This window comes from Engraulis encrasicolus, mitochondrion, assembly GCF_034702125.1.
Source record: "Engraulis encrasicolus mitochondrion, complete genome".
Lineage (NCBI taxonomy): Eukaryota > Metazoa > Chordata > Actinopteri > Clupeiformes > Engraulidae > Engraulis > Engraulis encrasicolus.
Genome location: NC_009581.1, coordinates 1 through 16,674, shown reverse-complemented (window position 1 = coordinate 16,674; position 16,674 = coordinate 1). Strand labels below are relative to the sequence as shown.

General features: G+C 45.9%; 13 protein-coding genes across 13 annotated transcripts, besides 25 other annotated features; 1 reads left to right on the top strand and 12 right to left on the bottom strand. All coding sequences in view use genetic code 2, as the record gives it.

Annotated features, from left to right (window-relative positions):
- Nucleotides 1-1,024: a D loop (control region).
- Nucleotides 1,025-1,095, top strand: a tRNA (tRNA-Pro).
- Nucleotides 1,095-1,167, bottom strand: a tRNA (tRNA-Thr).
- On the bottom strand, nt 1,168-2,308 carry CYTB (cytochrome b). The gene has a single exon. A coding segment is annotated over exon 1 (1,141 nt).
- A 5-nt stretch (nt 2,309-2,313) lies between these two features.
- Nucleotides 2,314-2,382, top strand: a tRNA (tRNA-Glu).
- ND6 (NADH dehydrogenase subunit 6) lies at nt 2,383-2,904 on the top strand. The gene has a single exon. It carries the CDS (start codon nt 2,383-2,385, stop codon nt 2,902-2,904), a length of 522 nt encoding a protein of 173 aa, YP_001293721.1.
- ND5 (NADH dehydrogenase subunit 5) lies at nt 2,901-4,736 on the bottom strand. Its single transcript has one exon. It carries the CDS (start codon nt 4,734-4,736, stop codon nt 2,901-2,903), a length of 1,836 nt encoding a protein of 611 aa, YP_001293720.1.
- Nucleotides 4,737-4,808, bottom strand: a tRNA (tRNA-Leu).
- Nucleotides 4,809-4,875, bottom strand: a tRNA (tRNA-Ser).
- A 1-nt stretch (nt 4,876) lies between these two features.
- Nucleotides 4,877-4,945, bottom strand: a tRNA (tRNA-His).
- On the bottom strand, nt 4,946-6,326 carry ND4 (NADH dehydrogenase subunit 4). Its single transcript has one exon. A coding segment is annotated over exon 1 (1,381 nt).
- Nucleotides 6,320-6,616, bottom strand: ND4L (NADH dehydrogenase subunit 4L). Its single transcript has one exon. The coding sequence runs from the start codon at nt 6,614-6,616 to the stop codon at nt 6,320-6,322; it is 297 nt and encodes a 98-aa protein (YP_001293718.1).
- Nucleotides 6,617-6,685, bottom strand: a tRNA (tRNA-Arg).
- ND3 (NADH dehydrogenase subunit 3) lies at nt 6,686-7,034 on the bottom strand. Its single transcript has one exon. A coding segment is annotated over exon 1 (349 nt).
- Nucleotides 7,035-7,105, bottom strand: a tRNA (tRNA-Gly).
- Nucleotides 7,106-7,890, bottom strand: COX3 (cytochrome c oxidase subunit III). Its single transcript has one exon. A coding segment is annotated over exon 1 (785 nt).
- ATP6 (ATP synthase F0 subunit 6) lies at nt 7,891-8,573 on the bottom strand. Its single transcript has one exon. A coding segment is annotated over exon 1 (683 nt).
- On the bottom strand, nt 8,564-8,731 carry ATP8 (ATP synthase F0 subunit 8). Its single transcript has one exon. The coding sequence runs from the start codon at nt 8,729-8,731 to the stop codon at nt 8,564-8,566; it is 168 nt and encodes a 55-aa protein (YP_001293714.1).
- Nucleotide 8,732: 1 nt separating this feature from the next.
- Nucleotides 8,733-8,805, bottom strand: a tRNA (tRNA-Lys).
- Nucleotides 8,806-9,496, bottom strand: COX2 (cytochrome c oxidase subunit II). The gene has a single exon. A coding segment is annotated over exon 1 (691 nt).
- Nucleotides 9,497-9,506: 10 nt separating this feature from the next.
- Nucleotides 9,507-9,574, bottom strand: a tRNA (tRNA-Asp).
- Nucleotides 9,575-9,579: 5 nt separating this feature from the next.
- Nucleotides 9,580-9,650, top strand: a tRNA (tRNA-Ser).
- Nucleotides 9,651-11,195, bottom strand: COX1 (cytochrome c oxidase subunit I). The gene has a single exon. It carries the CDS (start codon nt 11,193-11,195, stop codon nt 9,651-9,653), a length of 1,545 nt encoding a protein of 514 aa, YP_001293712.1.
- A 1-nt stretch (nt 11,196) lies between these two features.
- Nucleotides 11,197-11,267, top strand: a tRNA (tRNA-Tyr).
- Nucleotides 11,268-11,333, top strand: a tRNA (tRNA-Cys).
- Nucleotides 11,334-11,364: 31 nt separating this feature from the next.
- Nucleotides 11,365-11,437, top strand: a tRNA (tRNA-Asn).
- A 1-nt stretch (nt 11,438) lies between these two features.
- Nucleotides 11,439-11,507, top strand: a tRNA (tRNA-Ala).
- A 2-nt stretch (nt 11,508-11,509) lies between these two features.
- Nucleotides 11,510-11,579, bottom strand: a tRNA (tRNA-Trp).
- Nucleotide 11,580: 1 nt separating this feature from the next.
- On the bottom strand, nt 11,581-12,625 carry ND2 (NADH dehydrogenase subunit 2). The gene has a single exon. A coding segment is annotated over exon 1 (1,045 nt).
- Nucleotides 12,626-12,694, bottom strand: a tRNA (tRNA-Met).
- Nucleotides 12,694-12,764, top strand: a tRNA (tRNA-Gln).
- Nucleotides 12,765-12,766: 2 nt separating this feature from the next.
- Nucleotides 12,767-12,838, bottom strand: a tRNA (tRNA-Ile).
- ND1 (NADH dehydrogenase subunit 1) lies at nt 12,839-13,811 on the bottom strand. The gene has a single exon. A coding segment is annotated over exon 1 (973 nt).
- A 1-nt stretch (nt 13,812) lies between these two features.
- Nucleotides 13,813-13,887, bottom strand: a tRNA (tRNA-Leu).
- Nucleotides 13,888-13,900: 13 nt separating this feature from the next.
- Nucleotides 13,901-15,583, bottom strand: an rRNA (l-rRNA).
- Nucleotides 15,584-15,655, bottom strand: a tRNA (tRNA-Val).
- Nucleotides 15,656-16,605, bottom strand: an rRNA (s-rRNA).
- Nucleotides 16,606-16,674, bottom strand: a tRNA (tRNA-Phe).

The window sequence follows — 16,674 nt, the reverse complement described above, 5'->3', positions numbered from 1 at the left end:
TAAACGAAATTTCATTTTTGCAGCACTATAAGACTAGCACACAAACGAAACTCGCTAGAATACGCCAGTCCGGTCTTTCCTGGTTTCGGGGTTTGACAGAAAAAAATAGGCTTGTCTGGGTCGTAGGGGGTAAGGGGGTTTGTCGCGCGAAAACGTCGATTTTTTGAAGCAGGGAGGGCCACATAAATAGGGGAATAAGGAGTAAATAACGATAGTTTATGCTCTTGAAATCACTTATGCAATTCTTATAAGAATGGTGGTGAAGTATTGAACATGAAGAAATCGCAAGCAAGGAAAATGTTCAACCTTATGGAACTAACATTAGGAAGGACCCCGCCAAATGCCAAGTGAAAGGTAGACGAAAAAAAAATACCAGATGCCCCTTAGAGTGAACGCTCGGCATGGTGGGTAAAGTGGGTTCGATTCACATGCATTAACTTATGCGCGAAAGTGCGACTGATGTGGGGTTTATGTGATAAGGGAACCTGACGAAGGAACCAGAGGCCAGAAATAATTCATTCTGTGCGACCCCCACGATAAATGGACCTGACCATCATTCATGATCCACATTAGGATGCAATCGATGGTGGGACTTTACTACATTAATTAAGTGAGTTATCGAGTAATGTTGGGGAACGCATAGAAAATGGTTAAACAGAGTTATGGGGATCACTCTATTACTCAGCTGTGTTGGAGTTCTTTGTGAGTATTCTGTTTGCAGTTTATGTCTGTCTAAGTTTTATTGTTACTTGGTTGGGTTTAGTTATATATATGTTGATAATGTTTTTATGTCCTTAGATTCAGTATATTATACCTTAAGGTATTTACTCATGCATAAGTAGTGTAAAGTTATACATAGTATGTATTAACACCATAATGTATGTAATATTATGCATATATGGGTTAACACCATAATATATGTAAAATAATACATATATGTCCATGAATGCTCTGCGCAGTCATGAACCAGTGCTTGAACTGCCTAAGGGCATCAAGCACTACTTGGGCGCGGCGGCCGCATTACCAGAGGGTAGTTTAACTTTAGAATGCTAGCTTTGGGAGCTAGTGGTGGGAGTTCAAGCCTCTTCCCTTTGGGCCTCAGGGAGGATTTTAACCTCCGTTTCCGGATTACAAGACCGGCGCTTTAAAACGCTAAGCTACTAGGGCAGTTTCAGTTTAGGGCTTTGTTCTCTAATCATCCTGCCATGGGAGCTAGTACAAGGAAAATAGAGAAGTAGAGTAGCGATGCTACTTGACCAATAATAATGAATGGGTGTTCGACTGGCATACCTCCGATTCATGTAAGAATGATGACGTCGGCAACAAGGGTTCAGAATAGGAACTGCGTAATGGGTCGGAAAGTAATTCCTCGTTGTTTAGAGGTGTGCAAGATAGGTACGACCATAAGAACTAGGATAGAAAATAGGAGGGCAAGTACTCCGCCTAGTTTGTTTGGGATGGATCGGAGAATAGCGTAAGCAAAGAGGAAGTATCACTCAGGCTTAATATGAGGTGGGGTGACAAGGGGATTAGCTGGGGTAAAATTATCAGGGTCTCCTAATAAGTTAGGGGAGAATAATGCCAGCGAGGTTAGCGCCAGCAGCATTACTGCGAATCCTAAGAGATCTTTATAAGAGAAGTATGGGTGGAATGCGATTTTATCGGCGTCAGAATTGAGCCCTGCTGGGTTGTTAGACCCTGTTTCGTGTAAAAATAAAAGGTGAAGGATAGTAACACCTGCAATAACGAAGGGGAATAAGAAGTGGAAGGCGAAGAACCGGGTAAGAGTCGCGTTGTCGACCGAAAAGCCTCCTCAAATTCACTGCACTAATTCAGTGCCCACGTAAGGAACTGCAGACATAAGGTTAGTAATAACAGTTGCTCCTCAGAAGGACATTTGTCCTCAGGGAAGTACGTACCCAACGAAGGCAGTCATCATAACTAAAAGAAGTAGTACTACTCCGATGTTTCAAGTTTCTATGTAAAGATAAGAACCGTAGTACAGTCCTCGAGCAATGTGTGCATAAATGCAGATGAAGAAGAATGAGGCTCCGTTTGCATGCATATTTCGGATTAGTCATCCGTAATTTACGTCTCGACAAATGTGGGCCACTGACGAGAAAGCGGTAGCGATGTCTGAGGTGTAGTGTATGGCTAGGAAAAGTCCTGTAAGGATTTGTGTGGCCAAGCATAGTCCTAAAAGGGATCCAAAATTTCATCAGACTGAAATGTTGGATGGTGCTGGGAGGTCTACTACTGCGTCGTTAGCGATCTTGAGTAGGGGGTGGGTTTTTCGTAGGCTTGCCATTAGAGGTTTCTATAGTTGAATAACAACGGTGGTTTTTCAAGTCATTAGTCTTGGTTAAAGTCCGAGTGGAAATTATGTCTTACTTATTTTGTGGATGACTATTACTGTTAATTTTAGGGTTGGTAGGGGTAGCGTCTAACCCAGCACCCTACTTTGCAGCCCTTGGGTTGGTTGTGGTGGCTGGAGCAGGGTGCGCTATCTTGGCTGGGTGCGGAGCTTCTTTCCTGGCGCTGGTGTTATTCTTAATTTATTTGGGAGGAATACTGGTTGTGTTTGCCTACTCGGCAGCTTTGGCAGCCGAGCCCCATCCGGAGGGCTGATGGGAGGCCTCGGTGTTAGAGTATGTGGTATGTTACTTAGTTGCGGTAGCCGTAGCCGCGGGTTATTTTAGTGGGGACTGGTATAACTATCTGTTACCCTCGGTGAGCACTTTCAAGGAATTCTTTGTGTTATCCGAAGATACTGGTGGTGTAGGGGTAATGTACTCCATGGGGGGAGGCTTGTTAGTAATTTGTGCTGCGGTTCTGTTACTAACTCTGTTTGTTGTGCTTGAGATTGTCCGAGGGGTGGATCGAGCGACTCTCCGAGCCGTTTAGATTAGGACTATTAGTGTTGCCAGCGCTAGGGTGATGAGGAAAGTAGTGAGGTAGGTTTTGATCATCCCCTGTTGCATGTCGCTGGTGATAGAAGATATTTTTAGTTGCACAGATGATAAGCCTTTAGGGCCGGAGGCCTCCAGCCATGTCTGATCAGCCATTTGGTTAGCCATCGTTTGTCCTATAATAAGAGTGACTTTAGGAACCAGGCGGTGAACTGTAGTAGGGAAGTACCCTAATGCATTCGAGAAGTTGTGTACTTTGATAGTCGGAGTAATCTTCACTTGCTTTGATGTGAGGTTTGCTAGTTCCAACGCGGTGAGAAGTCCAATGATCGTGACAAGAAGGGCAGCTAGCTTAAGCACAGGAGGCATGGTTATGATAGGAGTATTTAAGGGGAGAATATTAGAGGTAAGAATTAGGCCCGCAACAATGCTTCCTCAAGCCAATCGCTTGATTGGGTTAATTACTTGAGGGTCATTCTCGTTAATGGGTGATAGCGGCAGGAATCGAGGGGTTCCCATGGAAACAAAGAAGATCACTCGGAGGCTATAAGCAGCTGTGAAAGAAGTTGCCACTAGGGTTAAGATAAGGGCTCAGGCGTTTAGGTGTGAGGTGTTTAGGGCTTCGATGATTGCGTCTTTGGAGAAGAATCCGGCCAAAAATGGGGTCCCCGTAAGGGCCAAGCTTCCGATTGTTGTACAGGTGGAAGTAAAGGGTGCCAGGTGGTGAAGTCCTCCCATTTTACGAATGTCCTGCTCATCATTTAGGCTGTGAATAATGGACCCGGAGCAGAGGAAGAGCATGGCTTTAAAGAATGCGTGAGTGCAAATGTGGAGGAAGGCAAGTTGTGGTTGGTTGAGCCCAATCGTTACTATTATTAGACCCAGCTGACTAGAGGTGGAAAAAGCTACGATTTTCTTGATATCATTCTGGGTTAAAGCGCATGTAGCGGTAAATAGTGTTGTTAGTGCACCGAGGCAAAGGCAGATGGTTATGATAGTTTCGTTCGATGCTATGAATGGGTGTAGGCGGATCAGTAAGAAGATGCCTGCAACCACCATAGTGCTCGAGTGTAGTAGGGCAGAGACTGGGGTAGGGCCTTCCATTGCAGAGGGAAGTCAGGGATGCAGCCCAAATTGTGCGGATTTCCCTGTGGCAGCAATGACCAGTCCCAGTGCAGGTAGCGTCGTGTTAAAGTCTTTAGAGAGAGAAAAAATTTGTTGAATTTCTCATGAGTTGAGTTTGGTGGCAAATCACGCCATAGTTAAAATAAACCCAATGTCCCCTACTCGGTTATAAATAACAGCTTGGAGTGCAGCGGTGTTGGCATCTGCCCGTCCGTACCATCAGCCGATAAGAAGAAAGGATATGATTCCCACGCCTTCTCAGCCAATAAAAAGTTGAAACATGTTGTTGGCTGTAACTAAAATAATCATGGCGATGAGGAAGGTAAGCAGGTATTTAAAGAAGCGGTTTATATTAGGGTCTTCGTGCATGTATCAAGCAGCGAATTCTAAAATCGACCATGTGACGAAGAGAGCAATTGGTGTGAAGATAATAGAATAGAAGTCAAGTTTGAGGCTAACACTAATGGAAAACGTCGAAGTGTTTATCCAGTGCCAGTTTGTTACTACCGCCTCCAGTCCCTGGTCAAGAAAGATAAATAGGGGTAATAAACTCACAGCAAATGCAGTGCTAACCGCGGTCTTTACGTGGGTGGTTGCTCATTGGCCTTTCACAGGGGTGGGATTAATTGTGGTCATAAGGGGGTATGCTAGCATGACAAAGATAAGGATAAATGATGTGGTTATTACAAGGGTGGTTTGCATAGCTCCTGCTTGGATTTGCACCAAGAGTTTTTGGTTCCTAAGACCAGCGGATGACTATTATCCTTCATGAGCCGAGTGAGCTACAGATTTTAACTGTAGGGAAAGAGATTAGCAGTCTCTTGTGCCTCAGGCCTCTCTCCGGCCGGGGAGGGGGGTTTAACCCCTTTCTTTGGAATCACAATCCAACATTTTGAGTAAACTACACCTGCAATAGAATCATCCTCATATGAGTTCTGGTTTAACCATAAGAAGAATGATGGGAATAAGATGAAGGGAGATTAATAAGTGTTCCCGAGTGTGGTAAGGGGGAAGTGCGGTGATGTGGGAAGGCGTTTGGCCCCGCTGTGTCATCAAGAACATGTATAGTGAATAACCCGCAGTAATCAGGGTTCCTAGTCCTGTCAGAACAATAGATCATGGTGATCAGTTGAACATTGTGGTAATGATCATCATCTCTCCTATCAGGTTTGGGAGAGGAGGAAGGGCCAGGTTGGCTAAATTAGCGATGAATCACCAGGTTGCTGTTAGCGGGAATAGGGTTTGCATGCCCCGGGCAAGGGCTATTGTACGGCTATGAGTCCGTTCGTAGCTTGTGTTGGCTAAACAGAAAAGTGCTGAGGAGGTGAGTCCGTGTGCGATTATAAGGATGATTGCACCGGTTAGGCCTCAAGGAGTTTGGGTGAGAATCCCACCAGCTACAAGTCCTATGTGGCTTACTGATGAGTAAGCGATGAGTGATTTCAGGTCTGTTTGGCGCAAGCAGATGGTGCCTGTTATTACGATTCCTCAGAGTGCAAGAACAATAAAGGGGTAGGCCATTTCTTTTGTGAGCGGGTCAAGGATGGGTGTAATTCGAATCATGCCGTACCCCCCAAGCTTCAAGAGGACTGCAGCAAGTACCATGGAGCCTGCGATGGGTGCTTCTACATGAGCTTTAGGAAGTCAAAGATGGACCCCGTAAAGTGGCATCTTAACTAGGAAGGCAAGAAGACAGGCGGCTCACCAGAGCTTGTCGGCCTGGTGAGTGAGAGAAGGGAGCTCGTTAAAGTTCAATGTGATTATTGAGAGGCTACCTGTTGAGGCTTGCAGTGCTAGCAGTGCAACCAGAAGGGGGAGAGATCCCGCTAGGGTATAGAATAAAAAGTATGTTCCCGCGTTGAGTCGCTCCGCTTGATTTCCTCAGCGGGTAATAATAATTAGAGTAGGGACCAGTGTGGCCTCAAATATGATGTAAAACATGATGACTTCAGTAGCTCCAAAGGCTAAGATAAGGAAAGCTTGAAGGGAGGTTAGTAAAGTAATGTACATCCGCTGGCGGGAAATAGGCTCCGCTTGTGTGTGGTTCTGGCTAGCTAGGATTATTAATGGGAGCAGCCAGCATGTTAGTACTAGAAGAGGAGAGGATAAGGGATCAATGGCTATGTAGGTGCTAGAGGCCGACCAGCCTGTCTCAGACGGTCAGTTTAATCAGCTAAAGCTCAGAAGCGCAATGATTAAGCTGTGTGCGGTGGTAGCAGTTCATAGTCACTTCTGTGGGGATAGCCAGATAGTTGGGAACAGTATAAGAGTAGGGATTAGTACTTTTAGCATTGTAGAAGACTTAGGTTTTGAAGGCGGTCGGTGCCGTGAGTACGAGCTGTCGCTACTAATAGCGCTAGTCCTGCACTTGCTTCACATGCTGAGAAAGCGAGCAGCATCATAGGTGCTGGTGTAAAATTTGTTGCTCCTACTTGCAATGACCAGAGTGACAAGGCAATAAACAGTGACAACATTATACCTTCCAAGCATAAAAGTGCAGAAAGAAGGTGGGTTCGATGAAACGCTACTCCCGAGAGGCCTAGAATAAACGCTGTGGTAAAGCTGAAGTGTGTTGGGGTCATAAGAGGGTTATGGATTTTCACCATAATTGTCTAAGCCGAAATTAGAAGTCTTTTTTGGACTAACTCTCTATTCGGCTCACTCAAGCCCCCCTTGAAGTCACTCGTAGACGAGCCCAAGGGTAAGAAGCCCAAGCACGGCAATTACTCAGATCAAAGTCGTTTTAGGTTCTAAGAGTTGATTTCCTCATGGGAGGGGGAGGAGTAAAGCGATTTCCAAGTCAAACAGCAGGAAAAGAATTGCAACCAAGAAGAATCGCATAGAAAATGGCAGGCGGGCGGAGCCAAGGGGGTCAAAGCCGCATTCGTAGGGTGATAGCTTCTCTGCATCAGGGGTCATCTGTGGAAGTCAGAAGGAGACGGTCATTAGCACGAGTGATAAGGCAGTTGCGATTGCTAAAATTGTTGTGATTAGGTTCATTATCTTTCCTTAGATTTAAACTAAGATTAAATGGTTGGAAGCCATTCGTATTGTCTTTATACTAGAAAGATTATGATCCTCATCAGTAGATAGAGACGTACAAGAATAATCATACTACGTCCACAAAGTGTCAGTATCAGGCAGCGGCTTCAAAGCCAAAGTGGTGATGAGAGGTGAAATGGTAGAGTACTTGACGTAATAGGCATACAGCTAGGAATGTTGATCCAATAATAACATGTAGTCCGTGGAAACCTGTGGCTACGAAGAATGTAGATCCATAAACTCCATCCGCAATAGTAAAAGGGGCTTCGTAGTACTCCATTCCTTGTAGGAACGTAAAGTAGAATCCTAACAGAATTGTTAGTGTGAGAGATTGAATTGCTTGCTTCCGGTCCCCTTCTATTAGGGCGTGGTGCGCTCATGTTACGGTTACGCCGGATGCAAGAAGGACTGCTGTGTTAAGCAGAGGTACTTCGAACGGGTCAAGAGTTGTGATGCCTGTAGGAGGTCAGCATCCACCTAGTTCAGGGGTAGGGGCTAGGCTAGCGTGGTAAAATGCCCAGAAGAATCCCGCAAAGAAGAAAACTTCGGATGTAATAAAAAGGATCATTCCGTACCGAAGACCTTTTTGAACCGGAGGTGTGTGGTGACCTTGGAAAGTGCCTTCCCGGACAACATCCCGTCATCACTGGTACATAGTAAGGACTGTCAAAATAAATCCTAATGTAGCTAGTGTAGTTGAGTGGAAGTGGAATCAGATCGCAGTGCCAGATGTGAGCAGCAGGGCTCCGACTGCGCCGGTTAAAGGTCAAGGGCTGGGGTCGACTATGTGGAATGCATGTGCTTGGTGGGCCATTAGACGTTCTCTTGTAGATAGAGGCTAAGCAGAAGTACGAAGACATACGCTTGAATCATTGCAACAGCTACTTCTAATAGGGTTAAGAGGAAGAGCACTGTGGCTGTAAGAATGGCGACGGTAGGCATAATAGGTAGAAGGACAAATGCTCCAGTTGCAATAAGTTGAATCAGCAGGTGACCTGCTGTGAGGTTGGCTGTAAGTCGGACGCCAAGCGCAAGAGGTCGAATAAATAAACTAATAGTTTCGATAACAATAAGAACAGGAATTAGAGGGCCGGGAGTGCCTTCTGGGAGCAGGTGTCCTAGTGCTGCGGTTGGTTGATTTCGCATGCCAATAATTACAGTAGCTAGTCATAGGGGCACTGCGAATGCTATATTTAGAGACAGTTGTGTAGTCGGAGTAAACGTGTACGGCAGAAGTCCTAGCATGTTGATGGTAATAAGGAATACTAGCAGGGATGTAAATAGTATAGCTCACTTATGACCTCCGGGGTTGATAGGGAGGAAGATTTGTTGACTAACACGGTTAATAAATCACCCCTGAAGAGTAAGAAGGCGGTTGTTTAATCATCGGGAGGTTGGGGTAGGGAAGAGAATTCATGGAAGAACAATCGCTAGAGCAATTAAAGGAATTCCTATATAATTTGGGCTTGCAAATTGATCGAAGAAGCTTAGTATCATGGTCAGTTTCAGGATTCAGGTTTGGGTTTCTCGGCGCCTATTACTGTAGGTTCGTTAGTAAACTCGTGGGCCAAAACTTTTGGGGGGAGAATAATTAAAAATGTAAGTCATGAAAGGATTAAAATAAAAAATCAAGGGGCGGGGTTTAATTGAGGCATGTCACCAGAGGTGGGGCGGAGTCACCAAACTTCAGCTTAAAAGGCTGACGCTAGATCCTTTTAGCTTCCTGATGAGGCGTCTTCAATTATGAGTGATGATCAATTTTCGAAGTGTTCAAGAGGGACGGCTTCTACCACGATAGGCATAAAACTGTGGTTAGCTCCGCAAATTTCTGAACATTGCCCGTAGAATACCCCGGGCCGAGATGTGATGAAGGCGGTTTGATTAAGACGACCCGGTACAGCGTCCATTTTTACGCCTAGTGCCGGAACTGCTCAGGAGTGAAGTACATCTTCAGCTGTAACTAATACTCGCACAGGAGATTCTATTGGGACAACCATTCGATGATCAGTTTCCAGAAGTCGGAACTGTCCAGGGATGAGGTCTTGAGTGGGGACTATGTATGAGTCAAATCCTAGGTCTTCGTAGTCTGTATATTCATAGCTTCAGTACCATTGGTGCCCTACAGCTTTAATGGTTAAATGAGGGTCGTTGATTTCATCCATGAGGTAGAGGATTCGTAGAGACGGTAGTGCGATCATAATAAGAATGACAGCAGGGAGAATAGTTCACACGATTTCGATCTCTTGTGAATCTAGAATGTATTTGTTCGTAAGCTTGATAGAGACCATAGCTACGATGACGTAAAGAACTAAAGTACTAATTAAAAATACGATTATTAGTGCATGGTCGTGGAAGTGAATTAATTCTTCTATAACAGGGGAGGCCGCGTCTTGCAATCCTAATTGTGAGGGATGTGCCATTTAGCTCTGTCAAGGTGCGTGGGGGTTTAACCCACAATTTTGTCTTGACAAGACAAGGTAATATTTTACTAGCACCTCAAATTAAGAAAGTGTCAGAGTGGTTATGTGGTTGGCTTGAAACCATCCTACGGGGGTTCGATTCCCTCCTTTCTCGTTATTTAACTTGAACGAAAGCTGGCTCCTCAAAGGTGTGATAAGGGGGAGGGCATCCGTGAAGTCATTCTACGTTAGTAATAGTTAGCTCTACTGATGCTACTTCTCGTTTGGCGGCGAATGCTTCTCAAATAATAAACAAGAACATAATTACTGCGACAAGGGAGATTAGAGAGCCGATTGAGGATACGGTATTTCAAAGAGTATACGCGTCTGGGTAGTCGGAGTACCGTCGAGGCATTCCTGCTAGTCCTAGGAAGTGTTGAGGGAAGAATGTAAGATTTACCCCTACGAACATAACGCCAAAGTGGATTTTTGTTCAGGTGCTGTGAAGGGTGTATCCTGTAAATAGCGGGAATCAGTGCACAAATCCTGCAACGATAGCAAATACTGCACCCATTGAGAGGACGTAGTGGAAGTGTGCTACTACATAGTATGTGTCATGGAGAACAATGTCTAGAGATGAATTTGCTAGAACAATACCTGTTAGACCACCAACTGTGAATAAGAAGATAAAACCTAGTGCTCAAAGCATAGGGGTTTCTCACTTAATAGCTCCCCCGTGTAGGGTAGCGAGTCAGCTAAAGACTTTTACTCCTGTGGGGATGGCGATAATCATTGTTGCAGATGTGAAGTATGCTCGAGTATCTACGTCCATACCTACTGTGAACATGTGGTGGGCTCATACAATGAACCCTAGTAGTCCGATAGCCATCATAGCTCAGACCATACCCATATACCCGAAAGGTTCTTTTTTTCCGGCGTAGTAAGCTACAATGTGGGAAATCATCCCGAATCCAGGAAGAATAAGAATGTAGACTTCGGGGTGTCCGAAGAATCAGAATAGGTGTTGATAAAGAATCGGGTCTCCTCCCCCTGCTGGGTCGAAGAAAGTAGTATTTAGGTTTCGGTCTGTAAGAAGCATAGTAATCCCAGCAGCTAGAACGGGTAGTGAAAGAAGTAAAAGTACTGCCGTGATTAATACAGCTCAGACAAATAGAGGTGTCTGGTATTGTGAAATAGCAGGTGGTTTCATATTAATAATAGTAGTAATGAAATTAATGGCACCTAGGATTGATGAAATCCCTGCCAAGTGGAGAGAGAAGATTGTTAAATCTACTGACGCTCCTGCGTGGGCAAGGTTTCCTGATAAAGGGGGGTAGACTGTTCATCCTGTTCCGGCTCCTGCTTCAACACCAGATGATGCTAAGAGGAGAAGGAAAGAAGGAGGAAGGAGTCAAAAGCTCATATTGTTCATTCGGGGGAATGCCATGTCTGGGGCCCCTAGTATAAGAGGAACTAGTCAATTCCCGAACCCACCGATTAGAATGGGCATTACCATGAAAAAGATTATTACGAATGCGTGAGCAGTAACGATTACGTTATAAATTTGATCGTCCCCCAGAAGTGCTCCTGGTTGGCTTAGTTCTGCTCGAATAAGGAGGCTAAGTGCTGTCCCTACCATTCCTGCTCAGGCACCGAAAATAAGATATAGGGTGCCAATGTCTTTGTGATTTGTTGAGAAAAATCAACGTGTAATTGCCACAGGTAGATTGGCCGAGGGCTTAGGCGGCGGATTGTAGCTCCGATGACAGAGGTTTAAATCCTCTTTCTACCAAGCTCTGTGGTGAAGTTCATGTCGGGTTGCAAGCCCGAAGACGTAGGTTGACGCCTGCCGGGGCTTTCCCCGCCTTTTACGGAGGCGGCGGGGAAAGTAGGCGGATGCTCGCTGGTTAGGGCGCTTAGCTGTTAACTAAGAGTTTGTAGGATCGAGGCCTTCCCGCCTAGAAAGGCTTTAGCTTAATTAAAGTGCCTGAGTTGCATTCAGGTGATGTGGGATAAAATCCCGCAAGTCTTATCAGGGACTAGGAGATTTTCACTCCTGCTCGGAGCTTTGAAGGCTCATGGTCTAAATGCTATCCTAAGTCTCTAGGTTAAAAGAGTAAAAATGGTTGGAGTAATGGGAAGTAAGCAGGTGGCCGAAATAGTAGCTAAAGAGAGAGCTAGTGTTGACTGCTTGGCTTGAATTCGTCAGGGAGTGGTAGCGTAGGAGGTTTGTGGCGAGAGGGTAAGGGTGACGGCGTAGGTCAACCGTAGATAGAAGAAGAGGCTAATCAGAGCAGTGAGAGCAATTACAGTAGCGGTTAGCGCTAATCCTTGGCTAGCAAGCTCCTGAATGATAAGTCACTTGGGTAAGAATCCCGTAAGGGGTGGTAGGCCACCTAAGGATAGAAGAATAAGACAAGTTAAGGCTGCTATTGTAGGAGCCTTGGTTCAAGCTGAGGCTAGGGTAATAGTTTTCGTGCAGTTGATGTTGTTTAAGGTAAGGAAGGCTGCACTTGTCATAACAATGTAAGTGACCAGTGCAATGAGGGTCATTTGGGGGGCCATTTGTGATATTAAGATCATTCAGCCTAGATGGGCGATTGAAGAGTATGCTAAGATCTTACGCAACTGGGTTTGGTTCAGGCCCCCTCATCCCCCAATAAGTGTTGATGAGAGTGCTAGTGTAGTAAGGAGAAGAGGGTGGGTAAAATTTGCTGTTTGCATAATCAGCGCTAGCGGAGCTAGCTTCTGTCATGTAGAGAGGATTAACCCAGTGGTAATAGTAATGCCCTGCAGTACCTCCGGCAGCCAAAGATGAAGAGGTGCTAATCCTACTTTAAGTGCCAGTGCGGTTATAGCTATGGCGGAGGTGAGGGGGTGAGACATGTGGTTAATGTCCCACTGGCCCATGATTCAGGCGTTGGTAGATGCGGCAAACAAGATCATGGCCGCCCCCGTCGCCTGGATAAGAAAATACTTGGTTGTGGCCTCTACTGCTCGGGGGTGATGCTTTTGGGCTATAAGGGGAATAATGGCTAGGGTGTTAATTTCTAGGCCTATTCAGGCAAGAAGTCAGTGTGAGCTTATGAAGGTGAGGGTGGTGCCCAGTCCCAAGCTCATAAGTAAAAGGGTGAGTACGTAGGGGTTCATTAGTATGGGAAGGATTCTAACCAACATGTTTGGGGTATGGGCCCAAAAGCTTATTTAGCTGACCTTACTAGAAAATGGTGTAGAGGAAGCACCCGAAGTTTTGATTTTCGGAGGAAGGGTTCAATTCCCTTATTTCTAAGGAGCTGAGGGGAGTTTAACCCCCGTGGTTCACTCTATCAAAGTGTCCCTTAGGCGTTCAGGCACAGTTCCGTTACAGTTGGGGTGGTAATCCTGCGGTAGCAAGAGGTACAGCTGTGTGTCACAAAATGAGGGCTAGTGTTAGGGGTAAGAAGTTTTTTCACACTAGGTGCATAAGTTGGTCATACCGGAATCGAGGGTAGGAGGCCCGCACTCATAAGAAGAGAGCGGATAGCAAAGCGGCCTTAATCATAATATTAATAGTTGTAAGTTCCGGAAGCATGGGTAAATTGGTTGCGCCTATAAATAGAATGGCTGATAGTGTATTCATAAATAGAATGTTAGCATACTCAGCCAGGAAGAAGAGGGCGAATGGTCCGCCCGCGTACTCTACGTTGAAGCCGGACACTAGTTCAGATTCTCCTTCGGTAAGATCAAAGGGTGCTCGATTGGTTTCAGCTAGGGTGGAAACAAATCATATTGCTGCCAATGGTCAGGCCGGGGCAAGCAGTCAAATGCTTTCTTGGGTCACACTAAATATCGTGAGAGTAAAACCACCCGTGAAAACGATTGTGGAGAGAAGAATAAGTCCTAGCGCTACTTCATAAGAAATAGTTTGGGCCACTGCTCGGAGTGCCCCAATGAGAGCGTACTTAGAATTGGATGCCCATCCAGAGCCTAGGATGGAGTACACGGCTAGACTTGACAGTGCTAGGATGAATAGCATGCTTAGGTTAAGGTCTGTGACTGGGTGAGGCATGGGCAGAGGTGCCCATAGGGTGAGGGCCAGGGTGAGGGCTAAGGTAGGGGTGGCTAGGAAGAGAAATGGTGCGGAGGTAGAGGGTCGGACTGGTTCTTTAATGAACAGTTTTACCCCATCCGCAATAGGTTGAAGGAGGCCGTAAGGTCCTACAACATTAGGGCCTTTCCGCAGTTGCATATAGCCCAGTACTTTTCGCTCTACAAGCGTTAAGAATGCTACTGCTAGTAGTACGGGAACAATGTAGGCCAAGGGGTTAACGATGTGGGTAATAATAGTGCTTAGCATAAGTTAGAGGGAGGACTTGAACCTCCGGGGTGGAAGGCTTAGGCTTCCTGCATTTACCAGGCTCTGCCACTCTAGCGCGAATAAATAAGACGGCTCTTTTCTTGAGCCGTTGGATTGCTTATCTTTACCTGCTTTAGTTGACTTCAGCAGGTAGATGTGGGGCTTGCTCCTAGCATAGGCCCCTTCACTCCGGTCCTTTCGTACTAGGGGTGATGGCTTTACAGATAGAAACCGACCTGGATTACTCCGGTCTGAACTCAGATCACGTAGGACTTTAATCGTTGAACAAACGAACCCTTAATAGCGGCTGCACCATTAGGATGTCCTGATCCAACATCGAGGTCGTAAACCCCCTCGTCGATAGGGACTCTGGGAGAGGATTGCGCTGTTATCCCTAGGGTAACTTGGTTCGTTAATCGGTTTTTCAACCGGATCATATCAGTCAAAAATTTTGCGGCTTAGAGTTGCAACTCTCGGCTTAAGGGTTTTCCCGGTCTGCTTGGGAGCTTTACTTTCTCCCGTGGTCGCCCCAACCTAAGACTACATTACCATAAGGCTGCGGGTATTTAGGACTTGTTCAGTTCAGTCGCTTATCACAGTTGGCTAGTGTCTAAAGCTCCATAGGGTCTTCTCGTCTTGTATGTTTATGTCCGCTTCTGCACGGACAGATCAGTTTAACTGACTAGAAAAAAGAGACAGCTAGACCCTCGTTATACCATTCATACAGGCCTTCATTTAAAAGGCAATTGATTGCGCTACCTTCGCACGGTTAGAATACCGCGGCCGTTAAACTTAGAGTCACAGGGCAGGTGGGACCTCTTATACTTTGGAATGCAAGAGGCGATGTTTTTGGTAAACAGGCGAGGTCTGGGTTTGCCGAGTTCCTTTTTTTTCTTTAAGTCTTTCCTTGTTCTGGCACTCCTGTGTCGGGGCAACGATTCTGGGGAACATAGTTTTCTTGGTCAGAGGTGGCGGGTGTGTAGGGCCCTCTTTTGTTGGGTTCGTTGATTGTCGATGGTTGGTCCAATTTGACATACACTTGTGCGTGGAGAAGTTCATTCTTCTTGTTACTCGTTCCAGCATAGTCTCTTCCATGGATGCATGGAGAGGCCCAATAAGGTTTAGGGGAGCAGATATTAAGATTAAATAAAAGGCTTTCTTTTGGCCGGAGCTTTAACGCTTTCAGATCAGATGGCTGCTTTCAGGCCCACTGAGGCCCAAGGCCTTGTTTGGCAATATTCTTTTATCTCCTAAAAAGGTTGTATCCTGTATCAGGGGAGCTGTACCTCCTCTGATTAACTCCTGCGAGTGAGCTCCTTGTCTTTTTTCGTAAAACTGGTGTGAGTCGGGCTAGGCAGGGCTGAACTTGTATTCATTTATTGGGCAACCAGCTATAACTTGGCTCGGTAGGTTTTTTGCCTCTACTCGGAGATCTTCCCACTCTTTTGCCACAGAGACGGGTTGGCCCATAGTTGGCTGTCTCGGAGTAGCTCGTCAAGTTTCGGGGGTGCAAACTAGAGTGCTCTTTGCTTGAGTTAACTTGCTGAATCATGATGCAAAAGGTACGAGAGGTTATCTCTGCTTCTCTGTGCTTTAATGGGTTATTTCATTTCTCTTTCAGCTTTCCCTTGCGGTACTTTTTCTATTGCTTCTGGGAATTCTTTTCTGTCGCCCATACTGGGAAGGTCAAATGATTTGGTTTGTATTTTTTTGTTGTTAAGTAGGTAATTAGATTATTAACTTTGCTATATGGTTAGAGCTAGCTTTGTAGCTTAGGACGATCCAACTTGCATGGATGTGGACTCAGTGTAAGAGAGTTGCCTGACTATCTCGGCCACGCCCTAGTTATTCCAAGTGCACCTTCCGGTACACTTACCATGTTACGACTTGCCTCCCCTTTTTACATGTGTAGGGTTAAATTACTCGTGAATTAGGGTTGTTGGGGAGAGTGACGGGCGGTGTGTGCGCGCCTCAGAGCCGGCTTCAAAGGGGCACTCTATTCCCCTCTTACTGCTAAATCCACCTTCAAATAGTCTTTTCAGGCGACTTTCCGTTAGTAGCCTAAATCAGGCAATGTAGCCCATTTCTTCCCACTCCGTGTGCTACACCTCGACCTGACGTTTTGGAGAGTCTCCATTTCGCTTACTTTTCCTTCACAGGGTAAGCTGGCGACGGTGGTATATAGGCGGAAAGGGCAAGGAGTGGTGAGGTTGAACGGGGGTTATCGGTTCTAGAACAGGCTCCTCTAGGGGGGTCTGAGGCACCGCCAAGTCCTTTGGGTTTTAAGCTGGTGCTCGTAGTTCCCTGGCGGATGCTAGTTGTACATTAGCATTAAAGTTTATGGCTAGGCATAGTGGGGTATCTAATCCCAGTTTGTATCCTAGCTTTCGTGGGTTCTGGTAGGCGAAAATAAAGTCACTTTCGTGTAAGGGGTTTTAACCTCTGGGTGCGTATAACAGTTTGAGAGGTTTTCTGCTTTAGGGTAAAAAATTCCATAACCACTCTTTACGCCGCTTCAATCAACTAGGGTCTCTCGTATAACCGCGGTGGCTGGCACGAGTTTTACCGGCCCTCTTAGCTCGGACTAAGTCAAGCTTTCGCTTATGGCTTAATGTTTATCACTGCTGAATTCCCTTGGGGGTGTGGCTGAGCAAGGCGTTTTGGGCTTCATAATTGTGCCTGATGCCGGCTCCCTATTTCCGGGTGGGAAGTTGGGGGCATCCTCACGGGACTGCGGAGACTTGCATGTGTAATTTGAGCTAAAGCTGATAGTAAGGCTAGGACCAAACCTTTGTGCTTACGGAACTTTTCAGGGTTCATCTTAGCATCTTCAGTGCTATGCTTTGATTTAAGCTACGTGAGC